The 27,527-nt window shown below is 38.5% G+C and overlaps 1 protein-coding gene across 2 annotated transcripts in view; it reads right to left on the bottom strand.

Annotated features, from left to right (window-relative positions):
* The window catches only part of Dock11 (dedicator of cytokinesis 11), a 187,577-nt gene that overhangs the window by 90,434 nt on the left and 69,616 nt on the right, over window positions 1–27,527 (bottom strand). For both annotated transcript variants that reach the window (XM_021154032.2, XM_029473424.1), the window contains exons 7-19: window positions 24,587–24,721; window positions 21,919–22,096; window positions 21,474–21,553; window positions 20,225–20,308; window positions 16,225–16,365; window positions 14,846–15,058; window positions 9,391–9,513; window positions 7,975–8,057; window positions 5,137–5,259; window positions 4,875–4,951; window positions 2,958–3,142; window positions 2,805–2,870; window positions 661–753 (exon numbers count right to left, since the gene is read on the bottom strand). In XM_021154032.2, the coding sequence (XP_021009691.1) occupies window positions 661–753; window positions 2,805–2,870; window positions 2,958–3,142; window positions 4,875–4,951; window positions 5,137–5,259; window positions 7,975–8,057; window positions 9,391–9,513; window positions 14,846–15,058; window positions 16,225–16,365; window positions 20,225–20,308; window positions 21,474–21,553; window positions 21,919–22,096; window positions 24,587–24,721 (1,581 nt within the window). The remainder of the gene's footprint in view (window positions 1–660; window positions 754–2,804; window positions 2,871–2,957; window positions 3,143–4,874; window positions 4,952–5,136; window positions 5,260–7,974; window positions 8,058–9,390; window positions 9,514–14,845; window positions 15,059–16,224; window positions 16,366–20,224; window positions 20,309–21,473; window positions 21,554–21,918; window positions 22,097–24,586; window positions 24,722–27,527) is intronic.

The following is a 27,527-nucleotide window of genomic DNA, read 5'->3' as shown; positions in this document are numbered from 1 at the left end:
GTATACTAGAGAAATTCATTACCTGAGAACTACATCCCCAGATCTGTTTTCAATAAGTTTTGAGACACATTTTCATAAAGCCCAGGCCAGCCTCAAGCTTGCTATGCCACTGAGAATGACCCTGAACTTTGGACCCTCCTGTTTCATCATTTCAAATGTTGGGATGACAAGTGAATAACAACGATTGGCTTATATTTCCCTTTTAATGCTCATTTTGAGATACCCCAATTAAGTTGTGCAGACAAGCCTTGAACTTATAATACTCCAGAACAGCCAGGATTCCAGGCCAACTGCACCAGGCCTGGCTCTGGATTTGTTTGAATGCTGAAGAAATGGTGACCCCCAAAAGCGACGGTGACTTCCTCATTGAAACAGAGCCAGTCTGAGAAAAATGTGGAGGGCCAGAGTTGCAGGTCCTGTTTGAGATTTGTGTACTATCATCTTAACCAGAGAAGCCTTTCACATTGTATGTAAATCTCTCCCTGTCATCATAGGCTATCATGAGGGCATGAGCCCTTCCTTTCGATGTGACATTTTCAATTTTCATGGGACAAAACATTCAGGGATTGCATGGGCAAATGAATGGCTTGAAATTAAAAAAAAAATGAAAGGAATTAGCAAGCACTGAATTTTGTAAATACTGAAATGTCAGGGTTTTACCTCATCATAGAACTCCGGATTTTGGTTGTGATGCGAGACCACAGCATAAGCATTTGTGGTAAAAACAGACCCTGCTGGTTTTCCATAAATGCACTGTAAAAGATAGGAAACAGAGTCACCACTCCTAACCCAGGTCTTTTAACAAGACGCTACCGACCCACATACATTTAGAAGCAGTGAGTGTAGGGGGTGTGGGTGAGTCCACTCAGCTGCTATCATAAACCTGAAAGTGCCCGAGCACCTAAAAGCAGTTGCTGCAGACAGCACTCCAGAGAGTTCCTAACTCAGCTGGCCTCAGAACACTTTCCAACATCTGGCCATCAAAAGGATGCTCTCCCAACTAGCTGACAGTAGGATGCTGCAGATATTTTCTCCTTTAGGAGAGAGATGCTCTCTAAAATCTTCTAAATCTTCTAAAATACTTCAGGACAGATAGCTGGACCTTTGCAAGAGTTTTCTTTTTGGATGTTCCTGATTGAGTGCTTTTTTTTTTTAAAGGTGTGTTTAAAAAAAAAAAACCAAACAACCTAAAAATTAAAAAAAAAATCAAATGTCTATTAAGCTACAGACAGATAAGCTTACTGTTCTCTTACATCATAAAGCTTTGCTTGTTTGTTTGCTTCTTGAGACAGAGTTACACTATGTCGCCCTGGCTGGACTGGAACTCACTATGAAAACCAGGCTCATCACCAATTCAGAAATCTGCAAGCATAGCTGCCTCTGCCTTTCAGGTGCTGAAATTAAAGGTGTGCCCAGCTTCTCTTACCTTTTTTTAACCTACCACTTTATAAGGCACATTTTTTTTTTAATCACTCGTTTTGTGGCATCACATGTAAGGCTTTCTGTGGTTCCTTGGAATGCTCCCATTTCACAACCACTCTGATTTACTTTGACTCCCATTGGCCCAATAAGCTCCGGGATGAATACAGAGCCAGCATGCCAAGTTACTAACTGCTCCACTCTTACTGTGGAGTGAGCCTCCAGGCAGCTAAGAAAGGAAATTGAGACTCCACAAGTCCACAGCCAATTCTCCTGAAATACAGTTGTCAAGGCTCTCTCTCTCTCTCTCTCTCTCTTTTTTTTTTCAAGAACTACTGAGAAGTAACCTAAGGGTTTCTACATGATACTCAAAGGATATTTTAAGGAGGAAAGGGAACTGGTTGTTCTCATCCCTACTGAAGAGACAAGCAGAGGGAGGAAAAATTCCACTGCATTTGAGCCAGCTAATCCTTAATTGAATTTAATGTTCTCTTTGGGAGAGAGGGAGTGCCTTTCAAACATAGTGGCAGTACAATATTCAACCATTTAGTTGGGAGTGCTGGGGTATCTTTCTCTAGTGGGTTACAGTATGACTGCTTTAGATTGAAGCTAGAAGCACGGAACCATATACACACTTTGTGATGGCTACATTGGGGCTTCTGAACCAGATTTCTGATCACTGGGCTCAAGAAGAAGAAGTTTATAGTAAAACCATAAAGGCACTGCATCATAATGGGTATTCATGGCTGCACTGCATGCTACTGAGACTCTGCCTTGCAGAGATCACAGCTCCAAGTTTGGAGGCACTGTTTGACCAGTTGTGGAGCAAAAGTCCTAGCTCAGATCAAAGCCCTCATGCTGTGCTCCTGTCAGCTCAGCAAGCCTGTTCAGGTTTCAAAGAGAAAGGAGTTGAAGGTCTCCTAATAGTAACACTATAAGGCCCCCTGAAGGAAACATTATAAACTATTTAGTCATTAAAAAATGACCTTGTGATTGAGCCTCTAAGCAATGCAAATTCAAGTGGAATAAATGTCAAAAGGGATTAAGGAAACCTCATCCACTTTCTCATTTTCAAGATGGAACCCAGGGACTTGTACATGCTAGGCAATTACTACAGAGCAGCACCATCATATAGATAACCATCCCCAGCACATTCACCCATCTTCTCAGCTGCATATCCACCCTACCTTGTAATATAGATCATTTAAACAAACCCTTTAGTTCACATGTCATAGTAGGAAATGAAATATTATCTTTGTCACTCCAGCATATTTTCTTGTTGAAATATAAAGACATTAAACTTATAGCATGACACCATCAAGTACTAAATTTTCATCTCCACAATCTTTTCCAAAAAGACACACAGATCACCACCATAAACAAACCTTTAGCGCAGATGCATCACTTTCATCCGAATCCCGGAATTCCACACAGACAGCAATGTTCCTAGCCTAAAATCATTAATCAGCCAAAGTGAGTCACGCAGTGAGCAGATGATCAATAATGTTGCACGCTCCAAGAATGTATAGTTTTCTTACCTTGGCAAACGATTTCTGGCTGTCATATTTTAATTGCAAGGGATATACATACAGATGATTTTTGTAAATAGTGAATGGATAACAATATTTTGTCATTTCTGGAACAAACTCTTCAACCTCCACAGTAATATTCTGACAACTCTTTTCAAAAGGCTTCAGGGGCACATATGAAGAGGTAATACAATCTATGGTAGGACACAAATAAGCATGTAACTTAACAGTCATTAACACGTTCCTGCATTTATAGAAATACATGGACTGTGTTTGCAAAGAACAATTTCAAAACAGAATTCTTAGTTGGTGACAAAAAGTTAAACAACTTTAAGAACCCGAAAAGGACATAGTGAGTGCTCATTTTACCCTTTACACCAGACATGGGTTGTGATTTCATTCTCAACGCTGAATGATTTGCCAAATGTAACACATCATAATTTGGACAAATTCAAACTCTGCGAAGAAACCCACTGTATTTTCCCTCCTGTGGCTGCAATTTTAGCTTTCACTGCAAGTTTTTATTGGTATCCGGGAAAGCAATGAGAGAAAATTTATGCTTCCAATTAGCTCATGGCGAATCACTTTTAAAAAGGTAACTTGGTGCAGGTGCAAATTTTCACTACAAAATAATGGAAGTTTCTTTTGAAATTATAGACCTTCTGATGTGTTACCATAATAAAATAAAACACACAAAATGTCTGAGCAATTGAACCATATGTGTTTCTGAAGCTGCCATTGTAGGAGAGGTCAAGAGCCATACCACCCTTTCTTTATTGTCCAGCCATGTGGGTGGAAGGAAGACCCAGGCTAAACTGAGCCTAAGGACACAGCATTTTTGTTATAGTTGTTTTTTTTTTTCTGATTACTAAAACAATGTATGCTAATAATAGAACCTCTGGAAGCACAAATTAAAGATTTACAATGGCAATCAGTCATTGCATTGTACTACCACAGATAACTGGCATGGATATTTGCCTGTGTTGTCTTCTAGTCTCCTCTCTATGCACATTTTTACACAGCAAAGTTAAAGTCCCACGGTGTGTACACAACTCAATTTTGATAGTTTATCTGATATCTCATTGAACAAATTATAAACACCAATTTCAATCATTGCATCCAGTTTTATGGTAATGCTGTGCAATAAGTCCTCGAAGCACACTGAGCCTAACAATTCTGTTAGCTTCCAAGTTCCCTCTAAGTTAAAGAACATTGTAAAAAAAAAATCTGTGTGCATATGCGTCAACTCCTGCCTATATTTCAATGATCTTATTAAAGATTTCCTTGACTCTGTGTGTGTTTGTGTGTGTGTGTGCACTCATGTGTTTAGGTGCCTGCAGAGGCTAGGTTGTCAGATTTCCTAAAGCTGGAGTTACAGGTGGTTGTGAGCAGCCAAATATAGGTGGAGGGACCTGAATTTGGGTCCTCTGGAAGAGCAGTAACTACTGGGCCATTTCTCTATTCCCCTCAATGATTCTTTTTATGAAAAAAAATCTATTTCACTCTTGCATATTTTTAAATGCACATTGGGTATTATTCCCTGGGTGCAATCCTTTAGTGATTTCTCACTGTTCTTAAAATAAAATACAGATCTAAGGGGTTACCAGTCTATACAATTCTGTATATTCTTTTTCTACTACCATTTCCTGTTCCATTGTTCCCACCACATCCTACTATGGAGCCACACCAACTTCCTCTCTATTCATACAAATTAAGACTGCTTCTATCTCAAGGTTTTTACAATATATAGGATGTCCTCAGTCTGCAGCATATGACCCCAAACATCCTTTGCTAGCTAGCTCCTTCCCTTGCTGGTCCGCAAAGCTCTAGGAAATTAAGACTCTGTGCAAACCTGCAGTAAACTGTTAAAAGATACTCAAGTTCTGATTACAATTGTCAATTGTATTGTTTGTAATACATCCTTACTTGGTAAATCTACAGGAACACATTCCACTGTGATATTCAGCTGTCCAGGGATAATCTGCAATTTTGTCTTTTCTGGCCTAGGTAGAAATCAATAATAGTTTAGAGGTAAAGTATGATGACTGTTACATGCATTGGTTACCTGAATTCCAATCTCAAATTTTTAAGTATTCAATTTTGCCCATATATAACTCATATTTATTACTTTAGTAATTCATTACTTTATCCATTCCTTTCATTTAGTATAACAATAGCACACACTTACTTTTTGTATTCTGAGAGCAACTTGAGAATATCTTCATTTGAAAGCTTGCTACTGTCTTGTTTATACAAAGGGGAAAATCTCCCATCCAGATCCAGAGAGCCCTGAATATCTTTGAAAATGGGTCTAGAATAGCAACAGAAAGGCTTTTAAAACAAAATTTGAAGTACCAATAAACTCAACTTGTACTTGTGTGAATGCGAAACTGTAAACATGCATGACAGTGCTCTGGTGGGCTCTCACAAAGTGAAGCACACACCACCTACCCTACAGCAATGCCATTGTAGTTCTCGGCATGGTTCCACATGCTACCTGGATGCTCACAGCAAATTTACTCCAAACTGGTAATACATCAGAAGTTGATCCAGTAAATGAATGAACAAACTGGCATATTATGCAGTGGAATGCCACCCAAAAGGAATTCTACACAATAGGAACGAATCTCAAAAGCATACTGAGTACACATAACCAATTCCAGGAACACATGCTGCAGTTCCACTTTAATGATGAGTTCAGGAGAGACAAAATTTTATCCAATGATAATCAGATGGCTGTTTGCCTGGGTGCCTAGACAGGGCCATGAGGAACCTTTCTATCTATATTGTACCAGTCATTGTTAAAGTGGTCGTTATATTTGTGAAAATTTATTAATGTGGATATATATATATATATATATATATATATATATAATTCATTTTATCTTCATAAAACTGATAAAAATTAAAAATTACATTGGCTCCTAAACATAATTTTATATAAAGTTTACTACATATATAGTCATATAATTTTGAGAGGCTCTCCCCAACTCTTTTTTTTTTTTTTAGACAGGGTTTCACTTGGTAGCCTTGGCTGGTCTGAAACAGGCTGGCCTTGAACTTAACAAAGATCTGTCTGCCTCCCTCTACTTCCTAAGTGCTGGTATTAAAGATGTGTGCACCACCACACCCAGCCTCTTCTACCATTTTAAGCAGCTATTTTGCTGCTAAAATGGAAAGTAATATAGGAGCCCCTAATGCACTGGAAGTAGCAATAGCCAGAAACCCGACACTCCTCAGCAAAGCCCATTGCTCCTGCTTTAAAATATTTATTTCTAGTAACAGGGGCTTATCATACCCTTTTTAAATGTCCTGGACAAGACTTAGTAAATCCCCATACTGCAGCTGATGGAAAAAAAAATCCAGGAAGGAGAAAACAGCATAATGCCTCACTAGAACTGGCGATCAGAGTTTCTCTCTGAAGTTTTCAGAATGAATTAACTCACCTGGCAAAAGAGCAACAGGCAGTTCCTGTAACTGCCTAAGAGCAGGAGAGTGCCACAGTGGTCTAGAGTCAGTGCTAATTCAGGATAGCCCATATGCTGATCTCCACTCTGCTACATGGTCTAAAGTTTAGATGTGGGTTTCATTTTCTTTATCCTTTCCTTCTGTGTCTCCATTTCCTCATCTCAAAGATGGGGCAGTGGTACCCATCTCTTAAATGTATATTTACACATTAGGCCCAGCATAAGAGTGCATGGCTGTGATCACAGCATTCTCAAGGCAAAGGCATGAAATTGCTGCAAGTTCAAAGACAGCCTGGTCGACATAATAGTGAGCTCTAGACTAAGTGGAGTTACAAGGCAAAAAAAATGTATTAAAAAATAAGTAAACAAAATATGCATTAAGTACTTAGATAAGTGAGTATTCTGGACAGAGTTAAACTTAATTATTATTAATAATAAAGAGTAGTAGCAGCAGAAATGGACTTTTAAGGTAGATATAAGTAAGTATATGTGTATATTTATAAGCCACAATTTCCCTTCTAGAATACCAGCCTGCATTAGTTTTTGCCAGTCACCTATCCTAGGCAATCATTTGTTTTACTAGTATGAGAAACAAGGAAAATAGTGCCTTTTCATTTATTAGCACATGATATATTTTGAGATCCTTACCCCAAATGAAATGGTTATAAATAGTGACAGAAGGATTGATTCACTTCAAATCTCCTACCCTGTGCTATTCCCTAGCACCCAGAGAACATAGTTGATTGAATTATTCAGAACATGCTGCCCTTTCCCAAGAACTTCCAGTCAGTTGTACAGGCTGTACCACAAACAAGCTGATGAATTTACACTTCAAAGTGGGGATAAACAAGAAACAAGCTTCAAATCCTCATTGCCTGTAGATTTGCAAGATTTGGATAAAACACTGTCATAAGCTACTATAACGTAAGAATCTTAGAAAATGTATGTTTCCAAATACATGATTTCCAAAGGATTCACCAGAAAATCTATTAATTATAAGTTTGCACTTCATGACTGTATTCTTTGCCATCAAAAATTTTAGTACATTTTCCCAGAATGATTCTGACATATTTTTCTTTTGGTTTGATTTTCAAGACAGGGTTTCTCTGTATAGCTCTGGCTGTCCTGGAACTCACTCTGTAGACCAGGCTATCCTTGAACTCAGAAACCCACCTGCCTCTGCCTCCCAAGTGCTGGGATTAAAGGCGTGTGCCACCACTGCCTGGCTGATTCTGATAGGTTTTAAAGCCATAAATTCAGCCAACTCTGAAAAACTGGACATATTGTATATAATTTGTTATATAATCTAGTTCTCTAGGGAAAATTAAATAGTGTCCATCAGATTAACCCAAACCAAAAGAAATTTCCCATTACACAGGCGGAGTTTTGTAAGTGGGTCTTAGATGCATAGCAAAGTCTGAAGAAGCTTTCCATCCCAAGTGTCCCAAGACACAACTAACTAGCCTGCCAGAAACGGACCACTGAATTGCTGGTAAGGACATTGGTCCCCAATTTAAGAGAACTACAAATAGAAGGGTCAGGATTGCATTTACACGAACCTGGCTGCCCAAGCAAAGGGCATTCTGTATTGTCCAAGGCGACTACACACTTGTTTAGCTGTCCTGTGTACCTTCTGGGCTGTCTATGGTCAGAAAAAAAGATGAGTTTAGATTTGTTCGATCTGCCATGGATTCATCTTTAAACCTCCCCCCAATTCATCATTATAATACACCAAAAATCCTGGAAGGAAACAGCTATAAATAAATATTAAAATATATCTTTGCTACCCATTTTCAAGGCTAAAACTAAAGCATTTCTTTTTAAATTCTATCTCTCTGTCTCTGTCTCTCTGTCTCTCATTCTCTGTCTGTCTCTGTCTGTCTCTGTCTGTCTCTTTCTCTGTCTCTGTCTCTCTCTCTGTGTGTGTGTGTGTGTGTGTGTATTTTATGCTGGAGATAAAATCAACAGCCTTATACTCTACCACTGAGCCACATCCCTAGCAAAAAAAGTAATTCTTAAAGGTATATTGTTTTCTCCCTAAAAACTCTTTTCTTCATTTCAGAAGACAGACTAATGAGATATTGGACTCCTTTGTACCACAGACTTCTGCTAGGAACACTTTGAGTAGTGTTAACGTGTATTTCCTTCCACGCTGCTGGCAGATACTCATTATTCACAGGGGAAGTTTGTTCTAGATACAGTTGACCTTCTACTCCCAAGATAAGGCACAAGTGACAAGAGTCAATGCAATTAGTCTCATGTGGGCAGCAGCTGCTGTTTGAACAGGCAATGAGAGATGACAAAGAGGATAAGCTGCCTATAAGGCCTAAATAGGCGTCGAAGCACTGGCTGGATGCTTATCCCTGGGGATACAAAATGCTAAAGGATTTTGTGTACACTGCAAATACAGTCCCCCACCTATTAGTCATGCCTCCTCAGCATCTTCCACTTAATAACTATTACGTGAGCACAGTAAAATCTAACATTCAATAGATTGATGGCTCTTAAATTGCACAATAACTATGGTGCTATGAATTAATTGTTCCACAAATCCTTCCCTTCCCTAGGTCTGAGATTTCTCATTTATTACACGAGAGGACAGGATTCAGTTTCTAACCAGTCAGATGTCATGATTTAAGAATTTTGATAATGATAAAAAATGGCACACTTTTAATTTTGCCATTTAAGAACACTCAGGAAAAAGAAAATGGAAAATTCCCACCATGTACTATGTGAACACATCATGAAAGAAATCACACTGAAAAAGTCTAAAGGGTGAGATGGACTTTGAAGTCAATACATTGATAATAAACTCCTTGGAGTGGATATAGGTACAGCTTTCCATAGTAGACAATGTAAAATAGTCCTCAGAGAAGATCATTTTTCATCACAAAGGTCTCTGACAATGCTATTTTAAAATACCAGAAAAAGGTGAGTTCTCTACTGAGCAGGAATATGTACCAATTTTAAATTACCTTTATCGGATCTGAGTTTTTGATGTAGGGTTCTGCACAGTGTGTGATGTTTCCCTGCAGCACCTTTTCAATTCTTACAACTAGAAAAATTTCAGGATGTGGGTTCGTCACTGAGAAGATTCCCTAGGGGGAAAATGACTTCTGTTAGATATTTTTATGTAACATACATATGGCTGTTTGGCAACTGATATCTTGTAGTGTGGAGAGTACAGAATGTTGATATTCAACATAGGATCATGTCCAGGATTCCAGGAATAGGTAGAACATTTTTGTTGTTTGGGGTGTTTTCTGCTTTTGAGACAGTCTAGCTATACATAGCCCAGGCTAGGTTGGAAATTGAAGCAACCATCCTGCCCCCTGCCACCTGAATGCTGGAGCACTAGTACCCTCGGTGCACCCCACCCTATCCACAGGGTAGTGGTGGCTGCTTTTGCTATAGATTCCAAAGCTTCCAAAGAACATATCTTTCCAAATGCAGTTCCTATTTCGTCATTAGTGTCACCCTATGTATGCATCCAAGCTCCTTCTCCGTGGCTGTTTTGCAAGGTGAGTTCTTAGACCTAATGAACACAATAGACATTGTTTGGTTTAATTGGTATATACTAAAGATACCGTGTCTCTCAAGTAGCTAGATCTACCAAGCAATTCACTCACAATTCATACTGAATACAGTGAAGAAGGAAGAACACACTTCCACTGCTTGCCTAACATAAAAACTCACCATCTGGGGCTGAGAAAATTGGCGGTGTGATCAAGCATTTGACACACAAGCATGAGCACCTGAGTTCAGCAGTCACAGAAAGCCAGCAGTTGGCCTGTAATCCCAGTGCTGGGGAGAAAATGGGTAAATCCCTGGAGTTTACTGGCCAACCAGTCCAGCTGGATGCAAGAGATCCAGATTCACCGAGAGATGCTGACTCAAAAATAAATAAAATTTAAAAAGTGGAGGAACTAGAGAGTTGCCTTTTGCAAAGGCCAAGAGTTCAGTTCTCAGTTCCCAGCCCCCATATTGGGGGTGGGGCTAACAAACACCTGTATCTCCAGTTCTAGGAGCCTAACAGTCTTCTGGCCTCTGTAGACATTCGCACACATTTGTCCATATATGCATACTTCAACACACATATGATTAAAGCCAAATAAATAAATAAATGAAAAATTAAATTTCTTCAAAAAAAATAAGGTAAAGAGTGACTGAGGAAGATACTATTGTTGAACTCTGCCCTCCACACCTGCATGCACATTTATATACATATACTCACATGAACCCATACAGGCAATACACACACACACACACACACACACACACACACACACGCACACACAAACCATCATATGGAAAACTCTGCAGTTTAAAAGCTTTGGTGCTGTCAAAGTAAAAAGAGGCAGCAGAGGCTCTAGAACTTGCCTAGTGTCTCCATCCTCTGTTTAAGGGCACGCATGTGGATACAGCCAAAGTGACATCATTTTATTTTTGTCTTTCCAAAAAGAGAGAGAGAGGAGGGAGGGAGGGAGGTAGAGAGGTAGAGAGAGAGAGAGAGAGAGAGAGAGAGAGAGAGAGAGAGAGAGATTCTCTAAATATTGTGTCAGTGGTTTTTGTCGCATACTTGAAGGAACATCAAATGAATTTGTATAAAATAACCCATCAGTGGGTCTTTACCAAGTTTTCTTTTCCTACTTGGTGTATTACCAACTTTGTTAATATTGCTTTCTAGTTTTCAAAGCATTGCAGACGTATTATCTCATGAATTCCAAATTGAAGCTTCAAAGTTTGACAAAGCACGGCATAAAAACAGTGTGAGGGGTTAGCAGTGTCTTCTCCCCAGCCAATTCAAAGAATTTATGGCAAGTCTGGATGATGGATTACCAAGCAACAAGCACAAACAAACATGGAACAAGGTAAAAATATGGTTGAGGAGTTAGACTGCCTGGGTTCATTTTTGGCTTGGCCATTCCTACATCTCAGGTTTATACATCTCAGGTCCTATGAAGTGATGGGACTGAGAATAATATTGGTATCAGAAGTTTCTTACATGGGGTAATGCAATAACACACATTAGGTGTCTGATTATCACTAGGGTGGCCTATCAAACTATGCCATAGTCACAGAACCTGGTTTCTGGTATTGCTGGAAAGATGTTTGATCTTTTTAGCTGGGCTAAAAGATTGTCCATGCTGCAATTGCAGAAGGTGTGTGCTCAGAACTGAAACTTGCATTCAGTCCTTTCTATTTTGATTATTGCTTTTATCTTAAGGGTATAAGAGACAGTTGATTCTGGAGCCAAATATGGGCAATCCTCCCTCCCTCCCTCCCTCCCTCCCTCCCTCTCTCCAATTCTTCCTTCCTCCCTCCCTTCCTGTCACATACCCATCTTGCTATGTTGGCTAAGCTGGCCTGGAGTTCCCAGGCTCAAGCAGCTGGTATATACTATCATGCCCAATTAAGTCTAATTCATGTCAAATAATTTATGCATAACCATGCCTAACTGTATGCTTTATCTTACTGCGCTTTCATTTTCAACATGTTTTAATTGGTTATTTTATTTATTTACATTTCAAATGTTATCTCCCTTCCCAGTTTCCCATCCACAAGCCTCCTATCCCCCTCCTCCCTCCCCCTGCCTCTATGAGGGTGCTCACCCACCCACCCAACCACTCCTGCCTCAGAGGCCTAGAGTTCCCCTATTCTGGGTAATCAAGCCTCCACAGGACCAAGGGGCTCCCCATTTGGTGTCTGCAGATGGGATGGATCCCTAGGTGGAACAGTTTCTGGATGGCCTTTCCTTCAGTCTCTGCTCCACTCTTTCCCTGCATTTCCTTTTGACAGCAGGAATTCTGGATTAATATTTTTGAGTTGGGTGGGTGGCTCCATCCCTCAACTGGGGGCTGTGCCTATCCACTAGATATGATCTCTATAGGTTCTATCTCCCCTTTGTTGGGTATTTAGGCTAAAGTCCTCCCTGTTGGGTCCTGGGAACCTCTTGGGTCCCTTGCATCTGGGACTTTCTAGTGGCTACCCCAAGTTCCCCCTCCCCCAATGCTACACACCTATTTTCAAATTCCTGACCCTCTGTACTTCCTCCCCCATCTTCTCCCATATCTGAACTAGCCACTCTTTTTCCCTCTCCCTCCTCTCTCCCTCCCAAATCCCTCTCTTCCTCTACTTCTCATAGATTATTTTCTTCTCCCTACTGAGTAGTAGTGAAGCCACTAGTTATGTACACATTTAAAGGATTCAGAAACAAAGGCTCAGAGATACTTATATAGTAAGGAGACAGTGAAGAAGATTGCATCCTGGGCTTCCAAATGGTCCATGCACCAGTATGTCACATGATGTGGACAGGTTAGAATAGTCAAACTGACCATTGGTATTGCTACCTTTCACTGAGTACCTATTATTTCCCATTCCAGCCACCTTGGAATTTATCCACACTAAAGCCAGCAATGAATGTTAAATTTTAATAATACTTGGCAATTGATAAAAGCACATGTTTTCCCTCCTTTATCTAAGATCACTGTTATCAGTGCTACCCATAACAGGCACACTGCATTGAGAAAAGGTGTTGCATGGAACAAGGTGGGTGTGCCTGTTGCAGAGTGCTTTCTAAGGATAGTACATCTTGTCTAACCCCCATTATGGCTATAGGAAGCAGGAGCTATCACTGCTCTCACTTTAGAGGAGAGGGTAGTGAGGCACACAGAGGTTCATTTATTGTCTATATGTATGTATGTGGTGTGTGAAGATGTATGTGTTCCTTAGAATGTACGATACACATGTGTTTTGTGTGTGCATGTGGGAACCCAAGGTTGACACCAGTTGCCTTCCTCAGTGGCTTTCCATTTTAAACACTGAGGAAGGGTCTCTAAGTGAACCTAGAGCTTACCATGTTGACTAGCCTGGATAGTTATCTTGCTCCAGAATATCCTATCTCTGTTTCTGAGATCCTTTGTCTGTGTGCTGAGATTATAGAAGGACCACTAAGCCTTCCTGGCTTATATGCATATTTAGAGATCTGTTCTGGTCCTCACACTTGAACAGCAAGTACTTTACACGGTGAGCCATCTCCCCAGCTCCTAGAAGTCCATTTTGTTTTTACTGACAAGGGCTACAATGCAGGAGTAAGGCACACCCTTTGGGGTTCTGCATGTGACCCCATAACTGTCTAGCATCTCCCTGTCCCTTGATGTAGAAAGTTACTAAAGAAAGCCCGTTGTTGGCTGAGACTTTGGTCCTCCGTGCCAAAGGCTCTAGTCTAATTCTTTTTCACCAGGGCGACACTTAGCCATTTCACAGCCACCTTCTTCTAAAGAATATATCAACATCCTCACTCCACTCCTAATACAATTCCCAGGATCCAGCAGTGCTTGTGGTGATGGTACACATCATACAACTTAATTACATGGCATTCTTTCTAATATTATTGCTTGAGATCTTTCAGATATAGGTTCAAATCCTATCTTTAGCACTCTTAGCTATGTCATGATGGACAGCTTACCCAACCCCCAATCATCAATTTGCTTGCCTGTGAAGGAATAACACTTATGTCATTCCACAAAACTATTTTGATTACGCAAGACCCCAGTGGAAACGTTAGCACAAAAAGGACATTTTTTTAAGTGTTGAGATTAGGTATGGTGGCCTAAACCTGTAGGTCCAGCTACTCAGAAGGCTAAGGCAGGAGGATATCTTCAGTCCAGGCATTCCAGACCAGCCTGGATCAATACAACCTCATCTCAATACCAAAATAACAACAATGATGACTTTCTTCTTGATGTAGATTACTGAATGCCACCCGATCAATCACCTGATCCACTGAAGTTCCTATCCCAACATCCAATATGTTGAAATAATACAATAAACAGACTTAAGACTACTTATTCGGCATTATGTCAGAAACTAGAAACATAGAATTCAATATCGGGTTCTCACATACTAATTAGTAATGCTGTACTTTGTCAACTTCTCTTTTGTGAGCTTTTCCCATTGTTGGTGAATGTTCCTGCATCTGGCAACTATTGTCTAAAGAACAAGCAAAGAGGCTACATGGATTTTAATCTATGAAAAAGCTATCACAGACCCAGAGTCCTTAAAAAACCTATAGCAATGAGCATATCTGACCCTAAAATTCCCAATGTTTTGGCACTTATGCAGAGGAGGTATGTGTGTGTACATGTATTCACATGTGTATATCTGGCTCTACATTTGCATTGGACTTCCCAAAATATTTCCATTGAATTTCCTACCAGGGTTCCACCTAAAAATGTCACACTACCAAAATGTGACTAACAAGTTCATTGCTTTTCATTTCCCCATTGCCAACCTTAGTCAGCAAAAGACCAATTGTAGATAGACCTTCTAAAAGGTGGAGTGCTGTAAGACAATTGCCTGAAACCAGGAAATAAGGAAAGAAACTTCTCTCTCTTATTCTGAAGTTACTGCAAACTGATCAACACTCACCTGCTTTATGAAGCATAACTGAGACTCAGCAATTCCATGGATGAGAGGCTCAGATGAATAGCCCTTTGCATTCCCATCATTGGTCAGTTGAGTCGAGGTACCCCACAGCATTTCACGGACAGAGGGTGGGTTCAAATCTACATGAAAGTCTGCTGAAATTTTACAATTGTTCTTTACATCAAATAAGGCAAGGTTGATGAAAAAGGGCTCAACCTAGGAATGAAGACAGTTGGCATGTTAAAACTAAGACTTTTGGAGAAAAGTTGCATAATGAGGTTTTTTTTTTCCCTTCAAGTTTGAGTTTATTGTGTTATCTTCTGAGTTTAGTATTTAGTTAATTAAAAGTGCATTATGCTTGTTATGCATCGAATAACAGGAGAGGCATTCAGAAATAAGACTTTTAATTTTAATTTTTAAATTAAGATAAAAAGTTAATTTTGTCAGGTATAAATTTCCAAGGTATGAATCCACAAAAAATAACAAGTTATAGTTTTTAAAAAAAGATGAACAAGATTCAAAAGTTTCACCTAAAGAAAATTTGATCTATGAATACATTTACTGACATGACTCCAAAAATTGCTACCTTATAGATTAGAAAACAATTACTTTCTGGTATACTGCAATGTACTAGACTATACAATTCATAACAGCCAGCATCAGTCAACAGTGAACTACTCAAAAAATGCTCTGCCCCATCAGCAAATTTGGAAGACATGATTCCTCCTTACAGATGGCATTTGAAAGCTGGTCACAAAGAGAAATTTCATGCCAGATGGCATAAAGATTAACCCTTTGCAGGCAGGAAAGTACTCTGATGTGTTTTAGGTACTTTGTGAAAGAACAGCTTTACTTGATATTTTTGAAACTGGAAACCCAAAATAAAGATGAACATTAAATAGTCTCTCTGAAGATTTGAAATTTACAGTGGCAAGTATTTCAGACCACGTCAACTCATGATACCTAATATTTACACAGACCAAGAATGAATTTCATTCTAGAGGATAATGAGTGAGCCTAGCAGACTGAACAGCATCTATGTCTCACTAAGGCTTGGGGAAACTAATTAATTTCTATGAGCCAATTTTCTAAAAGAAATCCTATTCCTTAGTCAAATCCAGTGTGAGGGCAGATTTTTTTCCAGCCTGTCCTGAAGAGAGCACATTCTCTATCTGCTACTCTGAGTAGGTAAGATTTGCAGGAATGATGAGAAAACATTTGTATTTTGGCCAAAAGAAAGAGATGAAATTCTTCATGTCAAATTTATCATAATGTTTAACACTGGAATTTTCATCCTGCCAATTAGTCCTTACTTATAAAAAAAGAAAGGTATTTCTTTAATAAGGTGGGTCCAGCACAGTAGAAGAAAGGGTCATACATACATTTGTGGGTGGTCCTTTTGCATTGTCTCCAATGTGACCCAAGATATTGAAAGTTAAATCATGGCAATTCACCATGAAACGCTTGTTGCACTTTTCTTCAAATGGCTTTACATCAGGCTCAATTCCTGAAAAGTCTAATCTCTGCAAAAACAGATAGTATGAGTTGTTTGACAGTATCCATAATAACACTGATAGATACAGATTCAGATCAGCATATTAGAATTGGCAGCAGAATCCAATAGCTCTGTCCATTTGAACCCCCCCCCTTTAATGCCTTCATTCAACAAGATTTGTCAGAAGACTTTATAGCAACTTTTGAGAGCTGACAGAGAACTCTTGGAAGGAGATGATGAGAACCTGACCTAAGGCAATGAACACATCAGAAATTCACACCTGGGCATCCAAAGCCCTACCCTCCACAGCATGACTTCTGACTCTCATGTCCCATGCTGTGACCTTGTTCTTTACTCATTTTGCCTTTTCCCATCATTCTACTTCTCCAAACCACAGGTCGATCCTTAGTTATTTTTCTACTACATCTAACAGCTCTCTCAGCACAGGGTCTTTATGCTTGCTCCTCTTTCAGGAATCCTACCCCCAGAGAATGGTCTGCTTTGCTCTCTTCTTTTCATTCAGGTTTCTCTGATCAATTTGCATTTCTGAAGAAAAATATTTCCCCAACTCCCTGTAAAAAATGCATACATCCTGACAGTCTATATGTCCTTCCTTAGATTTATCTAACATTATTTTTTAGTATTATTTAATTGGTTCTTCTTCTCCTGCTCCTCCTGCTCCTCTACCTACTGCCTCCTTCTCTTCTTATTCATAAAATATATCCTCAAAGCCAGTAAGATCTGTTTCCTTCAAAGCTCTTTAGGAGGTCAGACTAACAAGAATAGGTTTAAAGGCAACAAGAACAACAAAGTGGTGTCAGACCCAGGAGATCACAGAGACACTGAAGTCAAAAACTTCATTGTGTCATACATATGAATGACAGATTTGGGGGTAAAGGTGAATAGAAATGAGCAATTCAGTTAGGGATGTTTTGAGTTTGAGGTAATTACAAGGCTGGAAAACTGAGAGGTCTGGGTTGTTGGTAAGGATTGGAAAGTCATTGGCATCTAGGGTGAGAGGCAGCCAAGGCTGGAACCCAGGGTAACCATCTACATTTAAATGATGAAGGGAGGGAGCCAGGGGAGGGGGAGAAGGAGAGGGAGAGAGAGAGGTTTCTTCCTAGAAGATAGATAAACTTGAGCTCAGCTTATAACAGAACTGAGGAATGTGCCCTAATTACCACAAAGGATACAGTTCTTTTTTTTTTTTTTTAAGTACTTGCATTTCAAGATAAATACAATTTTAAAACAAAAGATACTGGGAATCAGTTCTGAGTAGGGTAGGCATCTGTGTTTCCTCAGAGAAAGCTTCCAGTTCCCAAGGCTCACATAGTCTAAGTACCTTTGTCCATTCTAGTTGCAAACAGAAAGCCAAGTGTAGACTATGGAACAACTTACATTTTCATTAAGGCCATAGCATGGTAGGGGAGAAATGACTAAAAAGGAATTTGATCAAAGACTGTTCGCAAGAAGGAACAATCAAGCCAAGAACTATAAGTTTTTTTTCCTCAGTTACTTCATCAAAACAAGTATTATACCTGAAGAATCTAAATAAGTATAGCTGTCTTGACCCAGCCTGCCTGTGTCTATAATAAAAGCCCTACGTAAAGAGTCTAATGTGTAAAATTTGTATCTGAATGTATGGTTTCCTCACTCTGACTCTATCTACAAAAATAATTCAAGTGTGGGACTAGGCAGAGCCCTTTTAAACACTTATCTATGGGGCCAGAAGAGGCAAGCCATTGCCATGGAGATCAATTCTAATTCCTGCCCATTTATCTGCTCTATTTTCTGTCTTCAGAATGTGGACATTGGAATGTGAAGAGTAATTGGCCCAAAGCACCTCTTCCCCCAAAGCCTTTTCTTTCTATGGGCCCTAGGTATAAACGTTGAGCTATATGGCCTTCCCCACAGTTTAAAGTTTGATCCACATCCCTTCAGTCAAAATAGCATTTCATTATTCCCTTAAGGTCACAGGCAAAAATCTCCTCTCTCTACATTGAAATGTGACTAGAAAAGGAAGTTGAAATTAGGGGATAGCATTTCACCTTTTCTACTTAACACAACATTATTCCGTGGTGAGATGACCTTCCACAATCAACACTAAATTCTTAAAGATGGTCCTTAAAGATTCATCACATTTGTGGGTTTTCTCTCACTGGAGCTCACTGATAAACAAAATCAGTTCAGTTTCATGACCACAAAAACACTACATCATAAGTTTTTAAAGATACTAGATTTAGTTTCAACCACCATCAATTGCCTCCTTTGTACTCAGTCAAAGAGCCTGACATGTCCAATTACAGCCCAATCACTGAGGGCAATCAAAGGCTAAGTCATGCTTGCAACAAGTAGTTTTCTGAATGAGTATGTATCTCAGAGCTGCCATCTCTGAAACTCACTGATCTATGTTTTATTACATTTACTTACTTAGTGTGGGGGGGGGGTCTGTGTGTGTGTGTGTATGTGTGTGTGTGTGTGTGTGTTGGTATGTATAGAATAGCACATGCACAAGGGTCAGATGACAATTTTCTAGAATCATCTCCTTCCACCTTTAAAGGGGGTTCTAGGAATTTAAGTCATTGGCATCTTTACTAACTAGACCATCTCACCAACATCTATATGTATATATCATATAATTGACATTAAAACAATATATAAAATTGCTATGGGCAAAATAGAAGTTGTTTTTTAAAAAAATAATTTGCTGGCATTAAGGTCACTGGCTAAAGTGCTTACTGTGCAAGTATGAAGACCTCATTGGGAGCCTCCATATCCACAGGAAATCCTGGCATAACACGGTACCCCTGTAAGCCCAGAGCTGGAGAACATGACAAGAGACAGATGGATCTCAGGGGTTTGCTGACAAGTCTAGCTAAAACAGTGAGCTCCAGGCTCAGTGAGAGATCCATTCTAAAGTATAAGGAGAGTGATAGGAAACAATATTTCAAGTCAAGTTCTGGACTTCACAGGTGCACAGAAAGGTATGCACATACCCTCCCCGAATACACATGCAAGAACCACACATGATATCAACTTTACATGGTAATTTCATCAAAGTATGCATTATACATACACACTATGTCAATATCAAGCCAAATTTAAAACTCAATTAGAGTACTCTATGAAGCACAAAAAGAAAAAACGAAATCATCTTTTTCTCAAAGTATTTTATATTCTCTTAATATGCTTTTACTGAGCTAAATCCTGCTGTGCTCATACAATATATATTTTTTTATTTAAAACAAAATCAAGATGACTCAGCGGCTAAAGGCACTACCATATAAGCTAGAAATTCTAAGTTCAATCCTCAGGGCCAATTAAGGGGTAAAGTAAAGGACCAAATCCACCAAGTTGTCTTCTGACCTTCACATGTGTGCCACGGGATACAAATCACACACGCGCGTGCGCGCTAACAACACCAACAATAATAAACTTTTCAACGGGATTTCATATAGAAAAGGGGAAAAGAAAACAAAGAATTCACTCCTCCAAATAATTTTGTGAAATATTCTTTATGAGGGAAACTCTATACACTACATTACACACTTTTCATACACTACACACTTTTCCTGTTCTTGATACCAATATCAAATGGAGAGAATCCTTAGTTCATTACATTCAGCACTCTTTACTGTGGATATTCATTAACACTAGATGACAGGTGTACTTAATGGATCCAGAGAATACTGAAATTATTGCTATGCATTATCTAATTTATCCATGGTGAACAGCAAGATGAAAGGACTGAGAAAAAGATATATACATTCAGCCCCATGCTATTAACAGTCTTATTAAATGAAGATTCAGTCAACACACAAGTTCAAAGTGAATAAGACAAATCTAAAACAATCTCAATCAAGTTTGAATTAGAAATAGATCAATACCTGAACTTCTGAGTCGAAAGAAAAGAGATTCTGTCTTCCGTCTCCTCTACTGAGTTTGTTCAGCTGTTCTGTTTCTCTGCCATACTAAAATGTAAAAAGCCATGTAATGTTGCTACTTTCCTTCAAAACAATGCTAAATACCAGTTAGCCATGTCATTTATACAGCTTCATCACCGCTGTATCACATTATTGAGACTCATAATAAGAAACAAATCTGATCTTTATATATTTCCATAAGATCTAAAATATTCTACATTTAGTACTCAGTGTAAAAATGTAAGTCTAAAAGACTTTGGATGCAAACAAGAAATAAAAGAGACCAATACCATATCTGACATCTCCATAGTGCTTTTCACCTGTTATCATATACAGTGCTGATTCTATCGTCTTAGCGAAGATAAGGAACTGCACAGTCTATTATGACTGAAAAATATAAAAAGGATTCGACTAAAATCCACTAAAGCATAGACAGCAATGAGGTCATGAGTACAGTGTAGTAATTTAAAGACGTTTTAAATTTTTAAAGAGAGGGCTAAATTGAAAAGAGAAAAACAGAAATAAGTTTGTATCACCAGGCCAGGGAAATGAATAAAGTAAAAATGTACGTAGACTCAGCAACGATTGAAACAAATAAGTGGTTTTGTCACTTTCAATTAATTATAACATAGAACACAGAGTAAGATACACATGGTAATAACTGTCTACTTTCAAGATTTGTTCATTTCAAACTCCACAAAGAAGGGTAAAAGAATACAAACAATAGCTGCTCACCGAAGTCTTTATCTGAATAAGTTATTTGCATAATTTACAAAAGAAATTACCATGTGTCTTTGGGCTGAATATCATTTGCAGGAACTGCATCATTAGCCCATTGAAAGAAGAATATTTATTTAATTATATATCAAATCAAATTGAATAAAAATAGACAAAATAGGTGTTACAAAAGCTTAGAATGCTTTTTTCTTCTTTTCTCATGTGTCTATAAAAAGAAAGAAAGAAAGAAAGAAAGAAAGAAAGAAAGAAAGAAAGAAAGAAAGAAAGAAAGAAAGAGAAAAAAGATTTTCCACACTGAGAGTGGACACTTTCAAGTGCATCATTTAGACTGCGTCTTTTCTCTCTACCTGTTTAACAAGTTTGGTGGGGTTCTGAACTTGAAAGTGACATTTCCAAATGAAATCTAGCACTAAAACCTTACTAGCTTGCCCTGCCTTGTGTCAGGGGAAGGCGAGCTGCCATAAGAAAGATATACCTTCATCAGTTCCGGATGCATGCTCCTTTCCAAACTGGCCATGATGTTCTCGGCTTTTCCTTGGCTGCTAGTTTCCTCCTCTGCAAATTCATTAAAAGCAGATGTTCCAAACCATACAGACCGTTACTAATTACCTAAGAGGACTCTCCTGGCTCCCACTCCATCCTTTCCTACTAGATTTATGACAAAGAATTGGGATTATGAAAGCACAGGAGAAGCTTTAATGGACTTTTGAAAATCTGGTGCAAATTTCTTACGAGTGTGTTTTAAATGTCAGGTCCTGTGCAGTACCAACTCTTTGAAAAACCTCTTCTGAAGCCACTGTTCATAAAGAAGCAGGTTAGCCTTCAATATTAAGGTTCTATCTTCACCTAACCCAAAGGATGTTTCTATGGATTAAAAATGAGGGCTTTACCTCAAGAGCCAATCATTTCCAAATCCTTACCTTGTATTGCCTCGACTGTGTCCTTTTTCTCTTGCACTAAACTGTCAGTATTGATCTGAATAATCTTTTTCAACGTTATCAACCATTCCTCCATTTCCTGCTCCGTTTCAGCTGCCAGATAATGGCTATACTTATCTAACATCTTGAGTTCAAAAGCATGACGGCGCATTTTGGGGCACTAGAGAAAGGGAGAAAGGAAAACACTTGGTCAATTAGATAAGCTGCCCTCTTTAATATTAAATGCATTCATTTGTACGTTACTTTTACGTCAGCTCAGCCTATATGTATACCAATACTTTCACAAAATCATTGCTTCTTTCAATAAGGTATACAAACTCCCAGACCTCTTCCCAGTTTGGAACAAAATGGAGTAAGGGTGAAGTTGGCATCAATCATTTAGGGCCTTTGGGATACTTCACATTTAGAAAACCAAACCACCACCATTCAAACAAGAATGCATTTTGCTATCTTCACTCAAAATTTTTTTCATGCTTTACTTATAGATTTTCAAAACTCGGTGATAGAAGCAAGTGAAAATATGACCTGAAACAAATACAATGCTTCCTTTATATTTTCTCATTATTACACATATGCAATTTATTTCAACATGAACAGTATCAAATACATCACTAGGGTAAAAGAAGGGCATAACGGTTTCACATTAAACTGTGACTCTAATTAAAATATGTGGAGTGGTCCACACTACATATTAAAATAGAAGGGAAAAAACCCATCCTGTTTTCAAACCCAATAACACATTTTTTTCTTTTATCACCTTCTCTGTCATGACAAACAAAGTGGCATAGTATCCCCTCCAGAGCCTCAGCAATCATGTCAAGACTCATAGGCCCATAAATCAATAATTCTCTACTGCATGGTCATTATTCAAGAAGAAACCAAGGAAGGTCCTCCTTTTCTGTCTTCAAGGCATAGGAAATGATGAAATTAAACCAGCGTAGCAAGTTGTAAAGGTTTATGCATTGGAAAATACTAGGAAGAGGGAATCATAAATGGATGTCTGTGGGAACAATACAAAGAAAGGGAACTAGATCAGGGCTAATTGAGAAAATCTAGAAATCATGTGTGCCTGTCTTTTCTTTTGAGTGAAATTCAAAGGTGTGATTATTTTGTATTTAAAAAGCACCTTTGGACTGGGGCTGATGCTAAGTGTACTTAAGACCTGAAGTTCCAGCCTCGGCACCATGCACACTAAACAAAACTAGATAAAAATATGTTGAATTTACACAGATGCTCGCAGGTTTAATTTCTTTGCATTTGCACCTCATGGAATAGTACTGGATAGAGTATGTGGAGCTCATTAATCTAACACTACAGTTTTGAAAATAAGGATTCAGATAAAATAAAGTTATTGAACTAATCAGCACTCCCTCTTCAGCAGCTCAAGGCTCCTTCCCACTGTCAATTGACTTACATTCAAATATTTCCCTGCACATCTCTTTCCCACCTGACCTTTGTCTATAGCTCCAGTAATCCAAATCAATAAACATTTGCTACTCCCTAGGGTGTGCACAGCCTTATTAATTATTGTAGGAGATACAGGAATGAGTGAGACAGGGGTTTTGCAACACAACTCCAAAAGAGAACAAAACACAATTTAAAGTATGATTTTTTGATAAAGGTAAGAGCCAAATGATAGCCCAGGGGACATGGAACTGGATTTGACCTGTGGATATGAGAGTGAGGAAGGAAACAGAAAGAACTTTAAGGCTGAAATGGAATTTAAACCAAGTTTTAAAAGATAAGGGCAATTTAGCAAGGTTTTGTGTCAACAGTAAACATTGGCTACAAATATTGCCTAGCATGCACAAAACTAAATTCAATTCTAAGCATCATAAAAATAAATAATAAATAAGGAAGCCATACACATGCCTTAATTCTACAGAATACACTGTGTGTTGTGATCAGAACATGGATTTATATAGGAATGAAACGGAATGAAATTAGACTATAGGCTAAAGGAAAACCCCCATGGGCCTTGAATTCTTTAAATCTTCCCCTGTGGGACAGAAAATCAAGATCCAAAGGTTTTGAAAATACAACTGAATGATCCATTGTATGTCTCAGAAAGGAAGATGGACTCACATAAAACAGCAAATTGGAAGGTGGGAAGGCAAGACTTAGGGATAGAGAGATGGCTCAGTGTTTAGTAGTATCTACTGTTCATTCGTAAGGCCTGAGTCCAGTTCTTAGTACCTACCTTAAGGGGGGTATAAGTGCCTGTAACTCCAGCTTCAGGGGAATCCAATGCCCTCTTCTTGCTTCCATGGGTACCTGCACTCATGTGCACATACCCACATTCACAACAAGTACTCATAATAAAAATAATGATAATAGTAGAAATCTCAAAACAAAAAAGAAAGCAGAACTCTAGGACAGGCAATACAAGGGATACCCAGAGAAAAAGCCCAGAAGTAAAAGATAATATGTATCAAGAAGTACTTTGGAGTCAGACTCAAATGGGTTTTATAGACCTTTAAATACTGGCACTGAATGAAAGTGGTGTACTTAGAAGATTTGGAGATTTTTAATATAGGTGTTTGGGCATGGGGATAGCATCAACCAAGAAGGAAAGAATGCTTAGGTTTTTAATTGTTCATCAACAACCTGCTTAGCGAAAGAGAAAGAATGATTACTGCAATAGCCTTACCTGAACAACATCAATGCAGGCATCCAAGTAGATGCAACCTTTAGACTCTTTGGAATTTTTCTCATCTTTATAAGAATTGAGAATATATGAACCATCAGGAAGTTGAGTCAAATAAAAATACCGTCTCTTGAACACCTATAATGAGAAATTCAGCAAATATCCACTTGTAACATAAACTCATAACAGTAGGGATGTTTATTTGAACTAAAAATTTTAAACGTCTTGCCAGCTACCATATCTGGACAACAGTCAATCTCCAGAAATGTTTAAGAATCAGGTTTCTGAGCTGGTGAGAAGGCTCAGGTTAAGGGACTTGACACCAAGCTTGTTGAACAGATTTTGATACCCAGGACTCAAGCAGTGGAAGGAGAGAACCAACTCCTGTACATAGTCCTCTGACATTCACACATATGCTGTTGCAAGCCTGTACTCATACATACACCCAAGCACATATATGCACACACACCCTCCAAATAAATAAATAAATAAATAAATAAATAAGTTTAATTTTGATTTTTGTTCCTTGTTTCTTTAAAGGTAGTATGTAATTTACCCTCAGATAAGGAAACATATAAGAAATGGTGAGTATCTAACACCTTAATATGTATGAAGTACTTTTACATATGAATCACCGGCCTCTTCACCCAGCATCCCTTTTCATCTAATTGCAAGCTACAATTGGATCATTTCCAACTTTGTTTTATCTCCATCCATCCAAGCATAAAAAAGAATATACATTTACATCACCTTTACCTCATATGACACTTATAGTGGATCAGAGATCTTGCTCTCCAAAACCCTACATACAGCTTCCTCCCAGGGAAGCAGAGAGAGCCACGAGCTGTCAGAGCAGTTGTTGGATGCCTGCAATGCTGAAGTCTGGATCAATATGCCCAAGAGGACTGTGCTATGAGATCAGAGGTGGGACTAGTCTTTTGCTACAACTCACAGCAAAGCCCCCAGGAATGAGGAAAAAGAGGAAGACTGCCTGAATTCCTTCATGCTGTCCCTTTCTTTCTCCCTCAAAACACTCCCATAGAACTCAATGAAAGGAGTGAGCAAAGGGCATTTAGGAACACTTCGAAATTTGTATGCTGTTGTTGTTGTTGTTTTTTTTTTTTTCTCAATAGGTCAGAAACAACAGGCTGTGTCAAGCATTTATCACAGTGAAAGGCAAACTTACTCCAGTCATAATTTCCCAGGATAGTGTGTCTAAAACCACTGCAGAATGAGAATGGTAACAGAGACAGAAAAAAATAGACTCCAAGTAATCACAGAGGACATACATGCTTATGTGTAATGTCTTACTCACAAAAGCTGGCCTTAAGATTTAAGCTTGCCATTTGCGGATGATCCACTATGATCTTTGATCTGGTATTTAAAGGACTTTAATTATGAAAAGAACATCATTTGGCTGGATCATTTCTGCCAACTACTTAAGCTTTTGGCAAAGAATTTCGAAACACCAACTATTTATTTCTCTATAGCATGAACCAGTAAAATTATACAGATTTGTTATGGGCTGTTTCATTTTAGAAATAAAAAGCAGTAGGATAATAATAATGCTTAAAGACATTTTGGACTTAAGTGCCATCTACTTGTGAATGAATACATAAATAAACCAGTATTAAGAACCCCTTACCAAGTTAGACGGATAAATGCAGCAGCTTCTATTTCAGGTAGTAGCCATATGGAATATATTTTATCAACAGAAGGGAGACCAAGAAGAAAACACCAGCTTGTTTTTTAGTGCTTCAAATAAATGTTACTTTATTGAGACTCAGAAATACAGAAAATATGCTTGTATGTGCATTTATGTTTTTCATACACTTATATACAAGTTGAATAGCCTTTAACTAAAGTGCTTGGGGCCAGAGAAGCATTTTAAAAGAATACATCCTTAATCCAAAAATCTGAAATCAGTGAATATGGGATTTTTTAGATGGGAGGTACTCAAGTATTTCATTATATATGAATGCATATTTAACAAGTAATGATTATACCATTATATATGTAACATTATACACACGTGTGTGTGTATATATATATGTATATGTATATGAAAAATGTTAAACTAAACAAAAATGGCTACTATAGCTGGGCAGATTGGCACATGCCCATACCATAAACCCTCAGGAAGCTGAAGGATCAGGAGTTTAAGGCCTTCCTTGGCTACACGGTGAGTTCAAAGCCAGTCTGGGCAATATGACATCCTGTCTCAAAAACAAACAACAAAACTGGTGATGATATTCTTTCCATTTACAGATTTTTCATGACAATGGTTCACATTTCTTAATAAAATATTGGAACCAGAAAACACTAAAATTATATACCGAGCTTGTTTGTAGTGAATAATTTACTGAGCAGTGAGATTTGGTGCAAATATGACTTTTTAAAAAGTTATGACATTGATCTCATGACATAAAAAAAATCAGAATATTTCTGGGCAAACTTAATATGATTAAAAAAAACTTGCAACCTAATTAAAATGTTAAATGTTACCAAATGTAAAACTCAAAGTATATAGATTTAGAGATGCAGCTGGCCAAATCTGCTTGCAGGGCCCATAGAGAGGCCAGAGAAGGAAGAACAAAGAGCAAACTATGTGTAGCCTAGAGTCAAATTACAGTCTGCACAAATGCTTTCACATACAGCTGTGTCACCAAGCAAAGACATTCTGCAGCAGCCACCACCTTCCAAGATTAGCAACAGGATATGAAATTGTAGGAAATGACTCCCTGCAACTTAGCAATTACTCCTCACAGTAATGCTGGAGGTAGTTCACAAATCAGAGAGAGCATCTGCCTAAAAGAGCAGTTGAAAGAAACAGATCTGTCAAAGTCTTAGGATCTTGCCCATCATTCAAGGCCTCCTGTGACAATGTTTTTCTTTTAGTCTCCTGGCTTGTAACATGGTTGGACCAGATCAGATGATTTTGAAA

Source organism: Mus caroli, chromosome X (genome assembly GCF_900094665.2).
Source record: "Mus caroli chromosome X, CAROLI_EIJ_v1.1, whole genome shotgun sequence".
In the NCBI taxonomy this organism is placed as follows: Eukaryota; Metazoa; Chordata; class Mammalia; order Rodentia; family Muridae; genus Mus; species Mus caroli.
Note: the sequence above shows the minus strand (reverse complement) of the source record. Positions and strands in the feature narration are given on the sequence as shown.